Source organism: Triticum dicoccoides, chromosome 3B, assembly GCF_002162155.2.
Source record: "Triticum dicoccoides isolate Atlit2015 ecotype Zavitan chromosome 3B, WEW_v2.0, whole genome shotgun sequence".
Taxonomy (NCBI): domain Eukaryota; kingdom Viridiplantae; phylum Streptophyta; class Magnoliopsida; order Poales; family Poaceae; genus Triticum; species Triticum dicoccoides.
The window spans coordinates 706,623,990-706,644,687 of NC_041385.1; the positions used below are offsets into that span (position 1 = coordinate 706,623,990).

Below are 20,698 nucleotides of genomic sequence, written 5' to 3' on the forward strand. Positions count from 1 at the left end.
TCAGTTCATTGAACCGTTGGGGTAGAACGGAAAGCTTCTTTAAGACCTCTGCCAGGAGGTTAGGCACTTCATTTGACAAAGCCACCGTGGCTAATGCATGTTGAGACCCGGTGTACAATTGCTCCACCAATGTGTAAACTGCCTTTAGCTTGATCAGCATATCTTGGTTCAGATTTGAGCTTCTGGGGCCTGCATAAACATGATCAGGTGAGTCAATTCCAATTATATGATCAACTGAAAGGTTCAAATATTTAAACACTTGCAGGGCGGCTTACCAAAGATTGCCGAGACCATCTGAGAGACATGGCGCTTTAAGCCGGTTAATTCACCGGTTGCTTCTTCCAGAGCCGCCTTTGCCTTCTCAGCTCGGTTAATCAATGCAGTTTTTTCATTAGCCCAGGCCTTCTTTTTAGTTTCAAATTCTTTCTTCAGTTTTTCTTGCTCAGAATGCTGAAGTTGAACTTGGTGTCGACCTTTTTGGTTTTCATCTCTTGGGTCTCAAGGCGGCTCTTCAGATCAGTCACCTCTGATTCGAGTTGACTCGTGGTGGCCTATACAAATACAGGGTCACAATCAAGCCAATTTTTAGGCAATATTAAAGTCCCAAGCCCTTTGCCAGCAACAACGCTTGGCACTTGGGGGCTAATGTTTACCGAAGAATTTTTCTTTCAGCGTTGGTTCACAACAGTAAGTCCCAAGCATTTTGCAAACAATAATACTTGGCACTTGGGGGCTAATGCATATTGCTGTTCAAAGCTCTGTAAGTACTTTTTGTTTATATAACCATTTTAAGGATCGACTCTACCATGTTGGTTAAGCTACCCCTTGGGGAATACAGAGTAAGCCGGACTTCTTGCATGTTTTATCCATCTATGTTACTAATGTCACTAAATTTGTTTCTAAGTCTACAGCATAAACATCATAAGCAATAGACTTGGGGGCTGGCATAGTAAAGATTAATGAATAAGAGAGAAAGGGTTATACCTCGAATTTTTGGTGCATCTGCTTCACCATGTCAATCTCGAGGTTCCGGCTGCTGTGCACTTGGCTCATGTAGCCAGAAAAGATGTCTCTAATACTCATATGAGCATAGTTTGCAACGTCAAGCTTGACCCGGCGGTGTTCCAGAAGTTCCTCCTTGGCGGCACACTTGGCTAGCACAGTTGGCCTTCCCGGCTCAACAAAGCCGGTTCTGGTGATCTCAACATCAGTGTTTTGCGGATTTTCTATTCTGACCGGGCTAGGGGATTCTGGATTTTCTAAGTCATCAGCGGCTCGTTCAACAGGCGGGTCAGCAGCGAGAGTTGGTATATCTTGAGCTGGTTCAGATGGCGGCTCATGAGTTGACAAGTCTGGTGCACCTGTTTCAAGAACCGGCTCGGTCACGACCGTGTCTTCAGCCGGCTTGCTCTTCCTAACCCGTTTGCTGGGCTTGGCTTGTCCACTGCGTCAAAACAAAAGGTTAGTACAGTTGCAAGGGATTAAAATAAATACAAGATAAGCAGATTATTATTACCCTGGTGCAGTCTTGAAAGCTGGCAGGTTGGACTGCATTGAGTCGCCGGAGGAAGGGGAAGTTTCCTGGTAATCCGAGTCAGAAGAATTTAGCGGTCGACGAGTGAGACCCGCCAAAGGATAAAAGGAAGTTAAGTTAGAAGTGACCTTGTTCCGGCACTTCTTTGGGGTGTTTGGCAAGCCGGAGGAGAGCTCCGCATCCTTGCTAGTCTGGGTCTGCCTCCGGCTCTCATGAATCTGTCGCTTCAAAAAAATTGAGGATCTTGATAAGCTAAGGGATGTGAAAATCTTACTTCCCGGGTTACTCTGCGGATTTTCTGTCTTGGCAAAGGCTCGGAGTCGGAGGAAATAATAGTTACCTCTTCAGCCTTGTTACGGCTGGCTCCTGTGTCCTCCTACTGATAATCAGTGTCAATAAGATGGTTAAAAAAAGATCCAAGAGAGTCAAGGGCTACCTCCGACTCAGAAGAATCTACTAGCCGAAGCAGGTCAGAGGTAGTGGCTTTATTGCCCTTCTTCTTAGCAGCCTCTTTCCTGGCGGCTTTCTTTTCCTTCCTGGCTTTCTTGGCAGCCTCATGGTCATATTTGACCTTCCAGAATTTATCACCCGCCTATAAGAGTTAACAGAGGTATACATATGGGTGAAAACATGAAAAAATCAAAGTAATTTATTCATATGGGAGGCTTACCTTTGGAGCCGGGTTAGCTTTGCAGAAAGGGGCTAAGCCCACTCTACCACAGTCTGCCAGGCTCTCGTTCAAAAGAGACTTTGTCATATCGTCAATGACGTCTTCAGGCAAATCATCAGGGCTATGCCGCAGAGGGTCATCCTTTGCGCCCGTATAATCGCACATCAAGATGGGGCGGTGACTCAATGGAATGACCCCCCCAGGCGAGCCAAACCCAGACCAGGTCGATGCTAGTTAACCCGTTCCCAGGAGAGCCTTGATCTTGGCTAAAGTGGGGGCGAGTGATTTGCGTTCGGCGGCTGTAATCTTGTCAGGCAGATGGTGGTTGGGCCTAAGACGAAGAGCACGAAAGCTGGGCAGAGGGTTTTCACCAGCCGGAGAGGTGTCTTGGCAGTAAAACCACGTCTAATTCCAATCTTTTGGGTGGCTCGGCGGGTTGGCGTAAGGAAAGATTACGTCCCTATGACGCTGGATCGAGACACCACCAAGCTCTAAGCTCTGACCGCTGGCGCACTCATTCTGGCGGTTCAAATAAAATAGCTCTCTGAAGAGCACCAGGTAGGGTTCTTCTCCGAGTTATACTTCACTAAATACTTGGAAGTTGCAGATATTAGACATGGAATTGCGTCCGATGTCTTGTGGGTGAAGATCAAAGAAATGTAACACGTCTCTAAAGAATTTTGAGCCAGGTGGAATGAAACCCGGGTTCATGTGATCCGTGAAAACAACAACTTCTCCTTATTTGGGTTGAGAAAATTCCTCCTCCGGGTTAGGAGCACGATAATTCATGACTTCTTTCTTTGGCAGATAGCTGGTCTTCACAAAGTCATCAAGAGTACTGTTTGTGACAATGGATTTAACCCAGTTGCAGGAAGTGGGTGCCTTTGGTGCCATTATGTTGAAAGCCTAAGACAGAGTAAAAATTACTGGTTCAAATTTAAGGCGGGCATGAAAAAATATTATAGTGCATATTTCAGATGGCGGCTTACAAAGGGGCCTAATGGTATAAGTATAATTATGTCAAGGTTATTTAAGCCGCCATAGGCTCTATAAGCCGCCAGCTCTATTTAAACCACCGTGGGTGGTTCAAGTTATCAATTGAGAATTGCCTCTTTGAAGCCGGTAATCAGAGTCGCCATGGCTAGATGAATCTAACAAGTGCACATTTTTGCCTAAGTGTTGCATAAACAGGTTTCACAAACTGCAGCTATTATTTTGGATCAAACAGACGTTCAGAAAAGAAAAATTTCTAGACCTAAAACATGTACAGAGAAGTTCACGCGTTCTATTGAGGATTCTTTACAAACAAAGAAGCTCTGCTAGTGCTGAAAATGGATCCGGAGCAACTACCGCAAAAGATCTACGCTACTGTTGGATCAAAGATGGCAGAAGCAAACGCGAAGGACTAGGATGAACGAGGAACTGTACAGATGAACACGCTACCCCTAGCATGGATATATGGTGCAGAAAGGAGAAAACTTACTGTGGTAGATCTGCTGCGGAGGGGCACCGCCATTTTCTGGTCAAAGTTCAGGTCGATGCAGCGGCCAAGGTTGACGGAGACGAGATGCGCTGCGGCGACGACGGAGTGATACATCTTCAACGTATCTATAATTTTTTATTGGTCCATGCTATGATATTACCTCTTTTGGATGTTTATGGGCTTTATTTTACACATTTATATCATTTTTGGGACTAACCTACTAACCGGAGGCACAGCCGTATTGCTGTTTTTTTGCCTATTTTAGTATTTCGAAGAAAATGAATATCAAACGGAGTCCAAACGGAATGAAACCTTCGGGAGCGTGATTTTTGGAACGAATGCGATCCAGAGGACTTGGAGTGCAAGTCAAGAAGCAGCCGAAGCTTCCACGAGATAGGAGGGCGCGCCCCCTCCTATAGGACGCGCCCCCCTGTCTCATGGGCCCCTCGGGCGTCCACCGATGTACTTCTTCCTCCTATATAAGCCTACGTACCCCGAAAACATCCAGGGAGCGAACGGAACACAATTTCCACCACCGTAACCTTCTGTATCCACAAGATCTCATCTTGGAGCCTTCGTCGGCACTCTGCCAGAGGGGGAATCGACCATGGAGGGCTTCTACATAAACACCATAGCCCCTCCGATGAGTTGTGAGTAGTTTACCACAGACCTACAGGTCCATAGTTATTAGCTAGATGACTTCTTCTCTCTTTTTGGATCTCAATACAATGTTCTCCCCCTCTCTTGTGGAGATCTATTCGATGTAAACTCTTTTTGCGGTGTGTTTGTTGAGATCCGATGAATTGTGGGTTTATGATCAAGTTTATCTATGAATAATATTTGAATCTTCTTTGAATTCTTTTATGTATGATTGAGTTACCTTTGCAAGTCTTTTCGAATTATCAGTTTGGTTTGGCCTACTAGATTGATCTTTCTTGCCATGGGAGAAGTGCTTAGCTTTGGGTTCAATCTTGCGGTGTCCTTACCCAGTGACAGAAAGGGTTGCAAGGCACGCATTGTATTGTTGCCATCGAGGATAACAAGATGGGGTTTATATCATATTGCTTGAGTTTATCCCTCTACAACATGTCATCTTGCTTAATGCGTTACTCTATTCTTATGAACTTAATACTCTAGATGCAGGCAGGACTCGGTCGATGTGTGGAGTAATAGTAGTAGATGCAGGCAGGAGTCGGTCTACTTGTTGCGGACGTGATGCCTATATGCATGATCATGCCTAGATAATCTCATAATTATTCACTTTTCTATCAATTGCTCGACAGTAATTTGTTCACCCACCGTAATACTTATGCTATCTTGAGAGAAGCCACTAGTGAAACCTATGGCCCCCGGGTCTATCTCTTATCATATTTGCTTCCAATCTACCTTTATTTGCATCTTTACTTTTTGCATCTATATTATAAAATACCAAAAAAATATTTATCTTATCATACTATCTTTATTAGATCTCACTTTCGCAAGTGGCCGTGAAGGGATTGACAACCCCTTTATTGTGTTGGTTGCAAGTTCTTTGTTTGTTTGTGTAGGTGCGTGGGACTTTTGAGGAGCCTCCTACTGGATTGAAACCTTGGTTCTCAAAAACTAAGGGAAATACTTACGCTACTATTGCTGCATCACCCTTTCCTCTTCAAGGAAAACCAACGCAAGCTCAAGACGTAGCAAGAAGGATTTCTGGCGCCGTTGTCGGGGAGGTCTTCGCTCAAGTCAAGACATACCAAGTACCCATCACAAACTCATCTCCCTCGCATTTACATTATTTGCCATTTGCCTCTCGTTTTCCTCTCCCCCACTTCACCCTTGCCGTTTTATTCGCCCTCTCTTTCCCAATCTTCTCCTCTCTTTTCTCTTGCCTTTTTCTGTTTGCTTGTGTGTTGGATTACTTGTTGCCATGGCGCAAGATAATACCAAATTGTGTGATTTCTCTAATACCAATAATAATGATTTCCTTAGTACTCCGATTGCTTCTCTTAATGATGTTGAGTCTTGTGAAATCAATACTGCTTGATTGAATCTTGTTATGAAAGATCAATTCGCCGGCCTTCCTAGTGAAGATGTCGCTACTCATCTAAACAACTTTGTTGATTTGTGTGATATGCAAAATAAGAAAGATACGGATAACAATAGTGTCAAATTGAAGTTATTTCCGTTTTCATTTAGAGATCGTGCTAAAGTTTGGTTTTCGTCTTTGCCTAAAAATAGTATTGATTCTTGGAACAAGTGCAAAGATGCTTTTATCTCTAAGTATTTTCCTCCCGCTAAGATTATTACTCTTAGGAACGATATCATGAATTTTAAACAACTTGATCATGAGCATGTCGCCCAATCTGGGAAAGAATGAAATTGATACTTTGCAATTGCCCTACTCATGGTTTGAATTTATGGATGATCATAAAAAAAATTATGCTGATTTGAACTTTGCTTCTAGAAATCTCTTATACTCGGCCGCGGGAGGCACGTTTATGGAAATCACGTTAGGAGATGCTACAAAACTTCTTGATAATATTATGGCTAATTATTCTCAATGGCACACCGAAAGATCTTCTAGTAAAAAAGTGCATGCTATAGAAGAAATAAATGTTTTGAGTGGAAAGATGGATGAACTTATGAAATTGGTTGCTACTAAAAATACTCCTCTTGATCCCAATTATATGCCTTTGTATTCTTTGATTGAGAATAATAATGAATCTATGGATGTGAATTTTGTTGGTAGGAATAGTTTTGGAAACAATGCTTATAGAGGAAACTTTAATGCTAGACCGTTCCCTAGTAATTCCTCTAATAATTATGGAAATTCCTACAATAATTATTATGGTAATTTTAATAATATGCCCTCTGATTTTGAGAATAGTGTGAAAGTATTTATGATTTCTCAAAAGAATTTTAATGCTTTGCCTGAACAAAAATTGCTCAAAGTTGATGATTTGGCTAGGAACGTTGATAGGCTTTCACTTGATGTTGATTCTCTTAAACTTAGATCTTCTCCTCCTAAGCATGATATCAATGAGTCTCTCAAAGCAATGAGAATTTCCATTGACGAGTGCAAGGAAAGAACCGCTAGATTGCGTGCTAAAAAGTATAGCTTTGTAAAGGCGTGTTCTTTTAGTTTACATGAAAATAATGATGAGGATCTTAAAGTTATTGATGCGTCTCCTATTAGATCTATGTTTTGCAATAGGAATCTTCATAATTATGGGACTGATGATGAGTCAACTTTACCTAGAAGGCGTCCCAAGAAATCAGACTTTTTAGATCTTGATGCTAAATTTGGTAAAAGTGGGATTGGAGAGGTCACAACTTTAAATAGCATTGAACCCACTATCTCGGATTTCAAGGATTTTGATTATGATAATTGTTCTTTAGAAGGTTGTATTTCCTTGTTCCAATCCGTTGTTAATTCTCCTCATGCTTATAGTCAAAATAAAGCTTTTACCAAACATATCGTTGATGCCTTGATGCAATCTTATGATGAAAAACTTAATTTGGAAGTTTCTATACCTAGAAAACTTAATGATGAGTGGGAACCTACTATAAATATTAGAATTAAATATCATGAGTGTTTTGCTTTGTGTGATTTGGGTGCTAGTGTTTCCATGATTCCGAAAACTTTATGTGATATTCTAGGTTTCCATGATCTTGATGATTGCTCTTTAAATTTGCACCTTGCGGATTCCACCATTAAAAACCTAATGGGAAGAATCAATGATGTTCTCATTGTTGCAAATAGAAATTTGGTGCCCGTAGATTTTATCGTTCTTGATATAGATTGCAATCTTTCTTGCCCTATTATTGTTGGTAGACCTTTCCTTAGAATGATTGGTGCGATTATTGATATGAAGGAAGGGAATATTAGATTCCAATTTCCATTAAAGAAAGGCATGGAGCACTTTCCAAGAAATAAATTCAAATTACCTTATGAATCTATCATGCGGGCTACTTATGAATTTAGTGCCAAAGATGGCACTCGTTAGATCTATCTTCGCTTTTATGCCTAGCTAGGGGCGTTAAACGATAGCGCTAGTTGGGAGGCAACCCAATTTTCTTTGTGTTTTTTGTTTTTGCTCCTGTTTAGTAATAAATCTTGCATCTACCTTCTGTTATATGTGTTTTTATCTTTTAATTAGTGTTTGTGCCAAGTAGAACCTATAGGATAACCTATGATGATAGTTGATTTGATTCTGCTGAAAAACAAAAAACTTTGCATGCACGAATTTAGTTTTGTTAAATCACCGAAACGTGATTTTGCGTTGATTCCTTTTGCCTCTGATCAATAAACAAATGTTCCAGGACTTCCTATTTTGGTAGGATTTTTAGAGTTCCATAAGTTTGCGTTAGTTACATATTACTACAGACTATTCTGTTTTTGACAGATTCTGTTTTTCGTGTGTTGTTTGCTTATTTCAATGCATCTATGGCTAGTAAATTAATTTATAAACCATAGAGAAGTTAGATTACAGTAGGTTTAACACAAAAATAAATAAAGAATGAGTTCATTACAGTAACTTATGTGGTGGTTTTGTTTTCTTTCACTAACAGAGCTTATAAGATTTCCTGTTGAGTTTTGTGTTGTGAAGTTTTCAAGTTTTGGGTAAAGCTTTTATGGACTATGGAATAAGGAGTGGCAAGATCCTAAGCTTGGGGATGCCCAAGGAACCCCAAGATATTCAAGGATAGCCAAAAGCCTAAGCTTGGGGATGCCCCGGGAAGGCATCCCCTCTTTCGTCTTCGTTCATTGGTAACTTTACTTGGAGCTATATTTTTATTCGCCACATGATATGTGTTTTGCTTGGAGCATCGTGTATTATATTATTCTTTGATTTTTAGTTTACCACAATCATCCTTGCTGTACTCACCTTTTGGGAGAAACCTACTTGATTAGAATTTGCTAGAATACTCTATGTGCTTCACTTATATCTTTTGAGCTTGATAGTTTTTGCTCTAGTGCTTCACTTATATCTTTTAGAGCACGGCGGTGACTTATTTTTGTAGAAATTGCTAGTCTCTCATGCTTCACTTATATTATTTTGAGAGTCTTTTAGAACAGCATGGTATTTGCTATGGTTATAAAATTGGTCCTAAAATGGTAGGCATCCAAGTTGGGTATAATAAAAACTATCATAGCATGCACGTATGGAGGTAGTGATATTAAAGTCATGCTAGTTGGGTGATTATGAATTTAAAGAATGCTTGTGTTGAAGTTAGCAAGTCCCGTAGCATGCACGTATGGTTAAAGTTGTGTAACAAATTTGAAACATGAAGTGTACCTGGCTTGTGCATCCTTATGAGTGGCGGTCGGGGACTAGCGATGGTCTTTTCCTACCAATCTATCCCCCTAGGAGCATGCCCGTAGTACTTGATTTTTGCTGACTTCTAAATTTTTGCAATAAGTATATGAGTTCTTTTGACTAATGTTGAGTCCCTAGATTATACGCACTTTTACCTTTCCGCCATTGCTAGCCTCTTCGGTACTGTGCATTGCCCTTTCTCACCTTGAGACTTGGTGCAAACTTCGCCGGTGCATCCAAACCCCATGATACGATACGCTCTATCACACATAAACCTCCTTATATCTTCCTCAAAACAGCCACCATACCTACCTATTATGGCATTTCCATAGCCATTCCGAGATATATTGCCATGCAACTTTCCACCGCTCTGTTTATCATCATCATGACATATTTTACTTTTGTCATATTGTCATTGCATGATCATGTAGTTGACATCGTATTTGTGGTAAAGCCACCATGCATTAATTTTTATACATGTCACTCTTGATTCATTGCACCATCCCGATACACCACCGGAGGCATTCATATAGAGTCATATCTTGTTCTAGTTTCGAGTTGTAATTCATATGTTGTAATCAATAGAAGTGTGATGATCATCATTATTAGAGCATTGCCCAAAGAAAAAAAAAGAAAAAAAAGAAAGAAAGGCCAAAAGAAAAAAAGAAAGGCCCAAAAAAAGAAAAAAGAAAAAGAAAAAGAAAATAAATAAAAAGGGCAATGTTACTATCACTTTTTTCACACTTGTGCTTCAAAGTAGCACCTTGTTCTTCATGTAGTGAGTCTCATATATTGTGCTTCAAAGTAGCATCATGTTTTTCATATAGTGAGTCTCATAAGTTGTCTTTTTCATACTAGTGAGAATTTTTCATTATAGAACTTGGCTTGTATATTCCTAAGATGGGCTTCCTAAAATGCCCTAGGTCTTCGTGAGCAACCAAGTTGGATGCACACCCACTAGTTTTCTTTTGTTGAGCATTCATTTATAGCTCTAGTGCATCTGTTGCATGGCAATCCCTACTCATCATGTTGACATCAATTGATGGGCATCTCCATAGTCCGTTGATTATCCTCGTCAATGTGAGAATTTCTTTTTTTGTCTTCTCCACACAATCCCCATCATCATATTCTATTCCACCCATAGTGCTATATCCATGGCTCACGCTCATGTATTGCGTGAAGACAGTGGCAGAGCCAGCGCCCGACCACCCCGGGCACTTGCCCGGGCTCCCTGGCGAGGGGACTGCGTACGCAGGTGATAAACAATGGGGCAAATCTCATTATGCATCTTGGTTTACCCGGGCAGGACCGTAGGAGTGTACGTGAGTACCTACCAAGTGTTCAGCTAATATTTAAGTAAGTAATGTGCTAATTAACTACCTACCAAGCGCACTCCCTGGCAAAGCGTAATGTTCAGTGGTGATGGGCTGGTATTCCCTTCTTCCAAAACAATTAGTACTTGAGAGGAAACAACCACTCACAACCCTGTTCTGCTCGACTTACATCCTCAACTACTCATCGTCTCGTGCCCTTTCTCCTGATTATGTAAGATTTTGCTAACTAATTTGAAGATTGATATATTTAGGACTTAAATTAATTTATGAGGTCAGGTGGTGGGGTATATTTTACATGTCTTCCTCTTTTCTTACAAGCTCACTATTTTGAGTATATTCACAAATCACAACACTTAATTTATGTGAATTAGAAATTTATTATTTTATCTCGTACTCCATATGTAAAAAAAATAAAATCATTTAGATCACTAGAGGGAGTGGTGTCTTCTAGGATGTTTGGATGCTAATTTATATAGTTATACTTTTACTGGTCACATGGCAAATTTAGTTCTATTTGTGGCCTGGTTTTTTTGCAAGGAAATAAAGTTGTATTCCATCAATATAGGGTTATCGTCGTGAGGCAAAAGTTTCTCGATACTTGATGGACCTTGATGTAGCCATAGTGTAGTCGTACGCTCTACACAACTATGCATAGCCAATTGATCTGCTACCGTATTTTGTTCATGTCTAATTTTCGTTGGAATAAACTCTCTATTTTGTTCTATGTGTGGCCTTGTTTTAAGACTTATGTTGTCAAGCGACAATGTCTGGTAGCTTCTAGGATGGTTTGGCAAGAGTCTTCTGGAGAACAGTCGACGAAGGGTGATACATGGCATGACCTGGGCAACCCTGCCAAAAGCTGTTCCCCGAATGTCACCAAGAGGGGACACGTGCCGCCCTTCGGTGCACCCATCTTCACCGAGTATGGAACGAAAGATACTCCACAAACACAACATGCCATGTGATAGGCGTCGTTTACGTCGGCTGGTCATCAGCCTAGTTTACTTTGCTGAGTACCTCATTTTAGCACCCGTAAAAACTTTGCCGAGTATCTGAGGAAAGGAACTAGCCGAGTGTCACACTTGGCGAACTGTTATAAAATGGAGTGTTGATATATCATATAGTAGTTCACTTTATAATTACATTTGCATGACTATCACATTTATATTGTTACTTCATTATTATCGTGCGTTTGTGGTTCCGAAGTTTGGGGCTATTATATATATTGTGTATCAAAATACTTGATTTTGATTTCCAAATTAGACACTAAGGGTCAAGCTTGCCCGGGCTCCACAAAAATTCTGGCTTCGCCACTGCGTGAAGGTTGAAAAAGTTTGAGATTATTTAAGTATGAAACAATTGCTTGGCTTGTCATCGGGGGTATAGAAGTTGGGAACATCTTTGTGTGATGAAAATGAAGCATAGCCTAACTATATGATTTTGTAGGGATGAACTTTCTTTTGCCATGTTATTTTGAGAAGACATGATTACTTTGATTAGTATGCTTGAAGTGTTACTATTTCTTTTATCAATATGAACTTTTATTTTGAATCACTTGGATCTGAACATTCATGCCACAATAAAGAAAATTACATTGAGAATTATGCTAGGTAGCATTCCACACCAAAAATTCTCTTTTTATCATTTACCTACTCGAGGACGAGCAGGAATTAAGCTTGGGGATGCTTGATACGTCTCCAACGTATCTATAATTTTTTATTGTTCCATGCTATTATATTACCTCTTTTGGATGTTTATGGGCTTTAGTTTACACATTTATATCATTTTTGGGACTAACCTACTAACCGGAGGCCTAGCCCGTATTGCTGTTTTTTTGCCTATTTCAGTATTTCGAAGAAAAGGAATATCAAATGGAGTCCAAATGGAATGAAACCTTCGGGAGCGTGATTTTTGGAACGAACGTGATCCAGAGGACTTGGAGTGCAAGTCAAGAAGCAGCCGAAGCTTCCACTAGATAGGAGGGCGCCCATCCCCCTATAGGGCGCGCCCCCCTGTCTCGTGGGCCCCTCGGGCGTCCACCAACATACTTCTTCCTCCTATATAAGCCTACGTACCCCGAAAACATCCAGGGAGCGAACGAAACACAATTTCCACCACCGTAACCTTCTGTATCCGCGAGATCTCATCTTGGAGCCTTCGCCGACACTCTGCCGGAGGGGGAATCGACCACGGAGGGCTTCTACATCAACACCATAGCCCCTCCGATGAGTTGTGAGTAGTTTAGCACAGACCTACGGGTCCATAGTTATTAGCTAGATGGCTTCTTCACTCTTTTTGGATCTCAATACAATGTTCTCCCCCTCTCTTGTGGAGATCTATTCGATGTAAACTCTTTTTGCGGTGTGTTTGTTGAGATCCTATGAATTGTGGGTTTATGATCAAGTGTCTATGAATAATATTTGAATCTTCTCTGAATTCTTTTATGTATGATTGAGTTATCTTTGCAAGTCTCTTCGAATTATCAGTTTGGTTTGGCCTACTAGATTGATCTTTCTTGCCATGGGAGAAGTGCTTAGCTTTGGGTTCAATCTTGCGGTGTCCTTACCCAGTGACAGAAAGGGTTGCAAGGCACGTATTGTATTGTTGCCATCGAGGATAACAAGATGGGGTTTATATCATATTGCTTGAGTTTATCCCTCTACATCATGTCGTCTTGGTTAATGCGTTACTCTGTTCTTATGAACTTAATATTCTATATGCAGGCAGGAGTCGGTCGATGTGTGGAGTAATAGTAGTAGATGTAGGCAGGAGTCGGTCTACTTGTTGCGGACGTGATGCCTATATACATGATCATGCCTAGATAATCTCATAATTATTCGCTTTTCTATCAATTGCTCGATAGTAATTTGTTCACCCACCATAATACTTATGCTATCTTGAGAGAAGCTACTAATGAAACCTATGGCCCCCGGGTCTATCTCTTATCATATTTGCTTCCAATCTACTTTTATTTTCATCTTTACTTTTTGCATCTATATTATAAAATACCAAAAAAATATTTATCTTATCATACTATCTTTATTAGATCTCACTTTCGCAAGTGGCCGTGAAGGGATTGACAACCCCTTTATTGCATTGGTTGCGAGTTCTTTGTTTGTTTGTGTAGGTGCGTGGGACTTTTGAGGAGCCTCCTACTGGATTGATACCTTGGTTCTCAAAAACTGAGGGAAATACTTACGCTACTATTGCTCCATCACCCTTTCCTCTTCAAGGAAAACCAACGCAAGCTCAAGATGTAGCACAGAGCTAAAGTGACAGATGGGGGCGAAAGGAAGAATACGCAGAAGGGAAGAATGAGGAAGAACTAGTCGGGTCTATTCATAAGGAAGGGCCACTAAAAGAGCGCGAAAAACGAGGAGGCCGAAAATATAAGTTATCCGACTACAAAGACGCCTCGATTTTCGGGATGGTCATCAAGAAAAAGATCCGTTGGGATGCATTGAATAAAACATGCTTTTATGACAGGTGATGTCATGGCGGGTTACCACAAATCCAGAGGATGACGTCATGGCGGGTTACAAAAATTTAATAAGGGCAGATGATTTTTTCTTAAGTGTCGAAGATTGACATGAACCAGTTCAAATCAATCTGGGGCCTAATGTTGGGGATATAACTACTGGTATGACCCGCCCAGGAGGGGCCGGGTTATACTTGCAAATATTCTTGAAGCCCAAGACCCATGACAGGGATGGCGGTTCAGTTAAGGGCCCAAAGCCCAGAGGCGACTTAAGGCTCGTAGTGATAAACCGCCATATGTGTGTGACTTGTATTATAAGGCATGAATAATTAGGAGACCGAGCCGGACACTGTTTATGAGCCAGCGTGACTCTGTAAGCCGCTGGGCGTCGACCTTTGTATATAAAGGGACGACCCGGCGGCGGCTCAGTACAAGTAACATCAACTCGAGAGCTATGTCAAGCGATTCGCTCCCTGGTTATCGAGACATAAGCAATCCCACTCAAAACTAGATCTTAGGCTTTTACCTTCACCGTAAGGGGCCGAACCAGTATAAACCTCGTGTACTTTGTCCCGATTAACCCCTTTAAGCTTCCTAGTTGCGATGGCTCTACGACTAAGTCCTTTCACTAGGACATCTGCCGTGACAATTCCACGACAAGTCCTAAATAAAAAAATAAAAAACGATGAGAGAAAAAGAGAGAAGGGACAATGCTACTATCCTTTTACCACACTTGTGCTTTAAAGTAGCACCATGATCTTCATGATAGAGAGTCTCCTATGTTATCACTTTCATATACTAGTGGGAATTTTTCATTACAGAACTTGGCTTGTATATTCCAATGATGGGCTTCCTCAAAGTGCCCTAGGTCTTCGTGAGCAAGCAAGTTGGATGCACAGCCACTTAGTTTTCTTTTGAGCTTTCGTACACTTATAGCTCTAGTGCATCTGTTGCATGGCAATCTCTACTCACTCACATTGATATCTATTGATGGGCATCTCCATAGCCCGTTGATACGCCTAGTTGATGTGAGACTATCTTCTCTTTTTTGTCTTCTCCACAACCACCATTCTATTCCACGTATAGTGCTATGTCCATGGCTCACGCTCATGTATTGCGTGAAGATTGAAAAAGTTTGAAAATACTAAAGTATGAAACAATTGCTTGGCTGAAACCGGGGTTGTGCATAATTAAATATTTTGTGTGATGAAGATAGAGCATAGCCAGACTATATGATTTTGTAGGGATAACTTTTTTTGGCCATGTTATTTTGAGAAGACATGATTGCTTTGTTAGTATGCTTGAAGTATTATTATTTTTATGTCAATATTAGACTTTTGTCTTGAATCTTTCAGATCTGAACATTCATGCCACAATAAAGAAAATTACATTGATAAATACGCTAGGTAGCATTCCACATCAAAAATTCTGTTTTTATCATGTGCCTACTCGAGGACGAGCAGGAATTAAGCTTGGGGATGCTTGATACCTCTCCAACGTATCTATAATTTTTGATTGTTCCATGCTATTGTATTATTTCTTTTGGATGTTTAATAGGCTTTAATATGCTCTTTTATATTATTTTTGGGTTTAATCTTGCGGTGTCCTTTCCCAGTGGTAGTAGGGGCGGCAAGGCACGTATTGTATTGTTGCCATCGAGGATAAAAAGATGGGGTTTATATCATATTGCTTGAGTTTATCCCTCTACATCATGTCATCTTGCTTAATGCGTTACCCCGTTCTTATGAACTTAATACTGTAGGTGCATGCTGGATAGCGGTCGATGTGTGGAGTAATAATAGTAGATGCAGAATCGTTTCGGTCTACTTGACACGGACGTGATGCATATGTTCATGATCATTGCCTTAGATGTCTTCATAATTATGCGCTCTTCTATCAATTGCTCGGCAGTAATTTGTTCACCCACCGTAATACATGCTGTCTTGAGAGAAGCCACTAGTGAAACCTATTGCCCCCGGGTCTCTTTTCTATCATATTACATCTCTTTTATTTACATCGCATCTCATTTACTATTTTGCAATCTTTACTTTCCAATCTATACAACAAAAATACCAAAAATATTTACTTTACTATCTTTATTAGATCTCACTTTTGCGAGTGGCCGTGAAGAGATTGACAACCCCTTTATCGCGTTGGTTGCAAGGTTATTGATTGTTTGTGCAGGTACTAGGTGACTTGTGTGTCGTCTCCTACTGGATTGATACCTTGGTTCTCAAAACTAAGGGAAATACTTACGCTACTTTGCTGCATCACCCTTTCCTCTTCAAGGGAAAACCAATGCATGTTCAAGAGGTAGCAAGTACCGCACCATGTGAGGACTAAAAAACCCTAACCTAAACTACTAACCGGAGTGGAGGCACCGGGATTCCCCTCCCCACCACCGCCGCCGGAACGGCAGGTGAAGAGGAGGCGAATGCACGGGCTCGCAGGCGAAGTTTGGAGGGAAGAGTTTGCCCTAGCCGCCTAGGGTTAGGGAAGGAGAACTCTGGCTACATACCAAGGTTCACAAAACATGCAAATCAGGGTTTAGGGTCACCAAACTAGGGTTCCCTAAGGGCCAGCACCTGGTTTCCATAACGTGGAAATCATCCCGGATCCTACAATTGTGATCTTATGCGCATGAACCGACCCAATCAACGAAAAAACGCGTTTTGGTGACCTTCCTACAGCTGTGTAGCCTAGAGATTCAAAACATTAAGGTATATCCCACGAAACGGGACCGAATTTGCAAAATTCAATGAGTTTGGGTGACCTCCTTGTGTAGAAGGAGGTCCGCTACTACAATGAGGTTGTCAAATCGGTCAACAGAGGGATCTAATTTTGTGCAAGAAGGCAGTCACATCGAGCCATGGCCTGCGGGGGTTAGGTTATGCGTCGTTGCAACCCGAGAGCGAGCGGTGGTTTTCTCCTCTTAGTCCCATGCCTCCTTTAGTGTTGAGCATCATGATAGTTAGTAAACATAGGATAAGATAGAGTAGGATTTATTTCTACCTTGTCTTGTACTCTAAGTTAATCATGTCCTCCTATATATACACCCATGAGGCTTAAGCAATACAACAACGATTCCACCAATCTCCCTCTCTATTCATTTACATGGTCTATATCCTCTTACATTTAGGTTCATAGGATGGATATATTGTAGGAATAGAAAAGTCATGAAAAATGAGATGACGTGTATCACAATTTTTGTAGGAAAAGAGATATCATTCGCTTCATAGTATCGGAAATTTAGGTCTTAGTTGTTGTTTGTTTTCCTTTGAAATGTGATGGATATGAATCAATCCCTACAAAACCAAAGGGCTCAAAAGGATATTTTTCTATAGGAATCCTATAGATTTCCTACAAAATTATAAAAGGAGCCCTCAATGCTTACAAAATTCATGTAAAAGGAGCCCTCGGTCATTACTTGTACTGTACATGTAAAAAGAAAGAGTCATAATTTTCCTTCAGGGACATCCGATAAAATTAGAACGATATAAAGAAACTTAGCATGGCCCCCACCCAAGGATGTCAGCACAAATCGAGAAAAAAAATCATAACTTCTACTGTTAGGCGCTGAATGTTTTGATTTTGGTTCGATTTTCTTCATTAATAATTAATTGACAGCAATGCCTTGTTCGTAATTAGTGGAACAAAGAAAGCTATTTTTTGGGTTTCAAAAAATGAGAAGGAAAACAGTGTACTAGACGAAGCATCCCACCCGTAGTCGTCTGCCTCTTGAGAGAGGGAACAGAGTGAACGCGAGCAACCGCCGCGCCGCACCTCGGCCTCCTCAACCGCCATCAATGCCGTGTTTGATCCTCTCGACAGACTCAACGGCCACCCCAAGCACAACAGCAGCAGCGGTACGTATGCGATGAAGCATTCACCAGTAACTGCATCTACCAGTTCTACGGCGTAGCATCCATGGAACTGCACACCTACGATCAGCAGGCTATCACGGCCGGCGGTGATCGGAATGAATCAGGCCTGCACCCCGGGAATGATTCGGCCCGTCCGTCGGCATGATCGGTGAATGAATCTGCCCTGAATCTTCGTCGCCCCCAAAATATCACCGCCACACGCAACTTGGGAGCAAGCTGTAACCACCTCCAGCAGAGTCTGACACACCTCCGCTCAGCTTTCTGTTACCGCCATTTAAAGTTTTAAACCTCCTCGTGTCTTTCCCGCCGCAAAGCAGATCGCCGGAGCAGCACCGTTCTGCCTCTAACTCCCTGCTTGCTTGCATGCAAAGCTTCTCCACACTCCTCGGTGCTCGATCGGTCGGACGATCTCCACCTATAAATACGCCGCCTCCCTTCTCAACCATCATCATCTCACACTCGAAGCTAGCTAGCCCCCAAGTAGCTGCTAGCTCTGCAGTACAGCACTGCGTACAAAGGTAGCAACTGCAGCTCGTGGTGCACTGGTAGATCGAGCAGCACGATGGGGCAGCTCAGCAAGAAGCTTCTGCTGGCGTCCATGGTGGCGGCGGTGCTGGCCGTGGCAGCGGTGGAGCTGTGCAGCGCCATCCCGCTGGAGGACAACGACCTGGAGTCGGAGGAGGCGCTCTGGGACCTGTACGAGCGGTGGCAGACCGCGCACCGCGTGCCCCGCCACCACGCCGAGAAGCACCGCCGCTTCGGCACCTTCAAGTCCAACGTCCACTTCATCCACTCCCACAACAAGCGCGGCGACCGCCCCTACCGTCTCCGCCTCAACCGCTTCGGCGACATGGACCAGGCCGAGTTCCGCGCCACCTTCGCCGGCTCCCGCGTCAGCGACCGCCGACGCGACGGCCCCGCCACGCCACCGTCCGTCCCGGGGTTCATGTACGCCGCCGTGAACGTGTCGGACCTGCCGCGGTCCGTGGACTGGCGCCAGAAGGGCGCCGTGACGGGCGTCAAGAACCAGGGCAAGTGCGGCAGCTGCTGGGCTTTCTCCACCGTGGTGTCCGTGGAAGGCATCAACGCCATCCGGACCGGGAAGCTCGTGTCGCTGTCGGAGCAGGAGCTCATCGACTGCGACACGGCGGACAACGACGGGTGCGAGGGCGGGCTCATGGACAACGCCTTCGAGTACGTCAAGAAAAACGGCGGGCTCACCACCGAGGCCGCCTACCCGTACCGGGCCGCCAACGGCACCTGCAAAGCCGCCAAGAGCTCCCCCGTGGTGGTGCGCATCGACGGACACCAGGACGTGCCGGCCAACAGCGAGGAGGCGCTGGCCAAGGCCGTGGCGAACCAGCCCGTCTCCGTGGCCATCGATGCCAGCGGGAAGGCGTTCATGTTCTACTCCGAGGGGGTGTTCACCGGTGACTGTGGAACAGACCTGGACCACGGCGTCGCGGTGGTCGGGTACGGGGTGGCGGAGGACGGCAAGGCGTACTGGACGGTGAAGAACTCGTGGGGGCCGTCATGGGGGGAGAAGGGGTACATCAGGGTGGAGAAGGATTCCGGTGCCGAAGGCGGGCTCTGCGGCATCGCCATGGAGGCATCCTACCCCGTCAAGGCGGACAGCAAACCCAAGCCCAAGCCCAGGCGCGCGCTCGGCGCATGGGAGTCGCAGTGATCGACCCGTCTGCTTGTCTGAATTATTTCTACGATCATTCCTAGTTAAATTAGGGTGAAAATAAATTACAGCTGAATCAAGTGCTTCTCTGTCCACACGCAAGAATTAGGTGTGTGTAGCGTGGGACCAGGACGATCCACATAATTTGTTTGGATTTATGAAAGTAATGTAAAATGTAATAATGTAATGTACTGGTAATGTTTGTAAGCTTGCTAATGTGCTGTGTTCTACTCCGAGTTGGTTAGTTCAAATTTTAAATTTAAACTAAAACCATGACAAAAATTATGAAGCAGATGGAGTACTTTATTTAGATTAGACGATACGATCCGCAGTTGCCGTATAAATGGTATATAGTGTTTAAATGTTATATAAAATACAAATTCAATCCCTATAATTTGAACTATGTCAGAAATTTCTGTGTAAGGAAAAAAATCTGAACATGAAAAATTATGCATGCCACAATCAAATGCAATGCAATTTAAACCCAACTTAGGATGCACTAATGCATGTTGGATGGTAGAGAATTCTCATGCGTAGATCGCACGGATACTAGTGGATCAAGCTAGTAAATTTAGCGGCTACAACAATTTTGATGATGTGGAAGCACACATGTCAAGATAATTAGACGTTGTGGAGATAACCTTCTTAGATATATAGGATTCTAACTAAATGTTGTACTATTGAACTTATCCAAAAATCTTTCTAAAGAACTCATCTGACAAAACTCAGTTTGTCAATTTCATCAATCTCAATCTTTGTTTACTGTCGCATAAGTATTGACTTCTTAAGCAGATACAAATTCTGGTCATGAGGGCTTCGCCCTTCTCAAGTGAGATGCATAGGCGAAGTTCGTTGAGCAAGAAACCGGCAATCCCATACCATCAAAGTGATACGCATCTAACTAGGCAATTGCACAAGGTTGGTAAATGAGAATTCTACAAATGGGCCTAAAATGCTGTGAGAACTCCAAGAAAAAGAGTAGAAACAACCCAATCTCTCTAGCTCAACCCATGTAGATGATCTTATCGGCAAAAAAACATTGTATTCACATCTACAAATTAAGCCTAATTTTTAGTGGGTTAATTTGCTATATGCCACTGCAATTCCGGTGATTAATAAAAATGCCACTACGAATTTGTTCTTTCAGAAAATGTCACTCAAAGTTCGCAAAACTTCTCTATTTGTTGTATTATGCATAATTTTAGACCAAAATGCCCATATCCCCCCCCCCTCTCTTCTATGTGTGTGCACTTCATTGCTCATTAATTAGACCTCCGATACTAATGCCTAGACGGATCCTCTACTCTCTCTCTCTCTCTCTCTCT

At 42.6% G+C, this 20,698-nt stretch overlaps 1 protein-coding gene and 1 non-coding gene across 2 annotated transcripts; both read left to right on the plus strand.

Annotated features, from left to right (window-relative positions):
* Positions 1 to 17,263: 17,263 nt before the first annotated feature.
* Positions 17,264 to 17,365, plus strand: LOC119282885. Its single transcript, XR_005138918.1, has one exon. It is a non-coding gene; the product is annotated as a U6 spliceosomal RNA (small nuclear RNA).
* An 883-nt stretch (positions 17,366 to 18,248) lies between these two features.
* Positions 18,249 to 19,373, plus strand: LOC119281922 (cysteine proteinase EP-B 2-like). Its single transcript, XM_037562324.1, has one exon. The coding sequence runs from the start codon at positions 18,249 to 18,251 to the stop codon at positions 19,371 to 19,373; it is 1,125 nt and encodes a 374-aa protein (XP_037418221.1).
* The last annotated feature ends 1,325 nt before the right edge of the window (positions 19,374 to 20,698 follow it).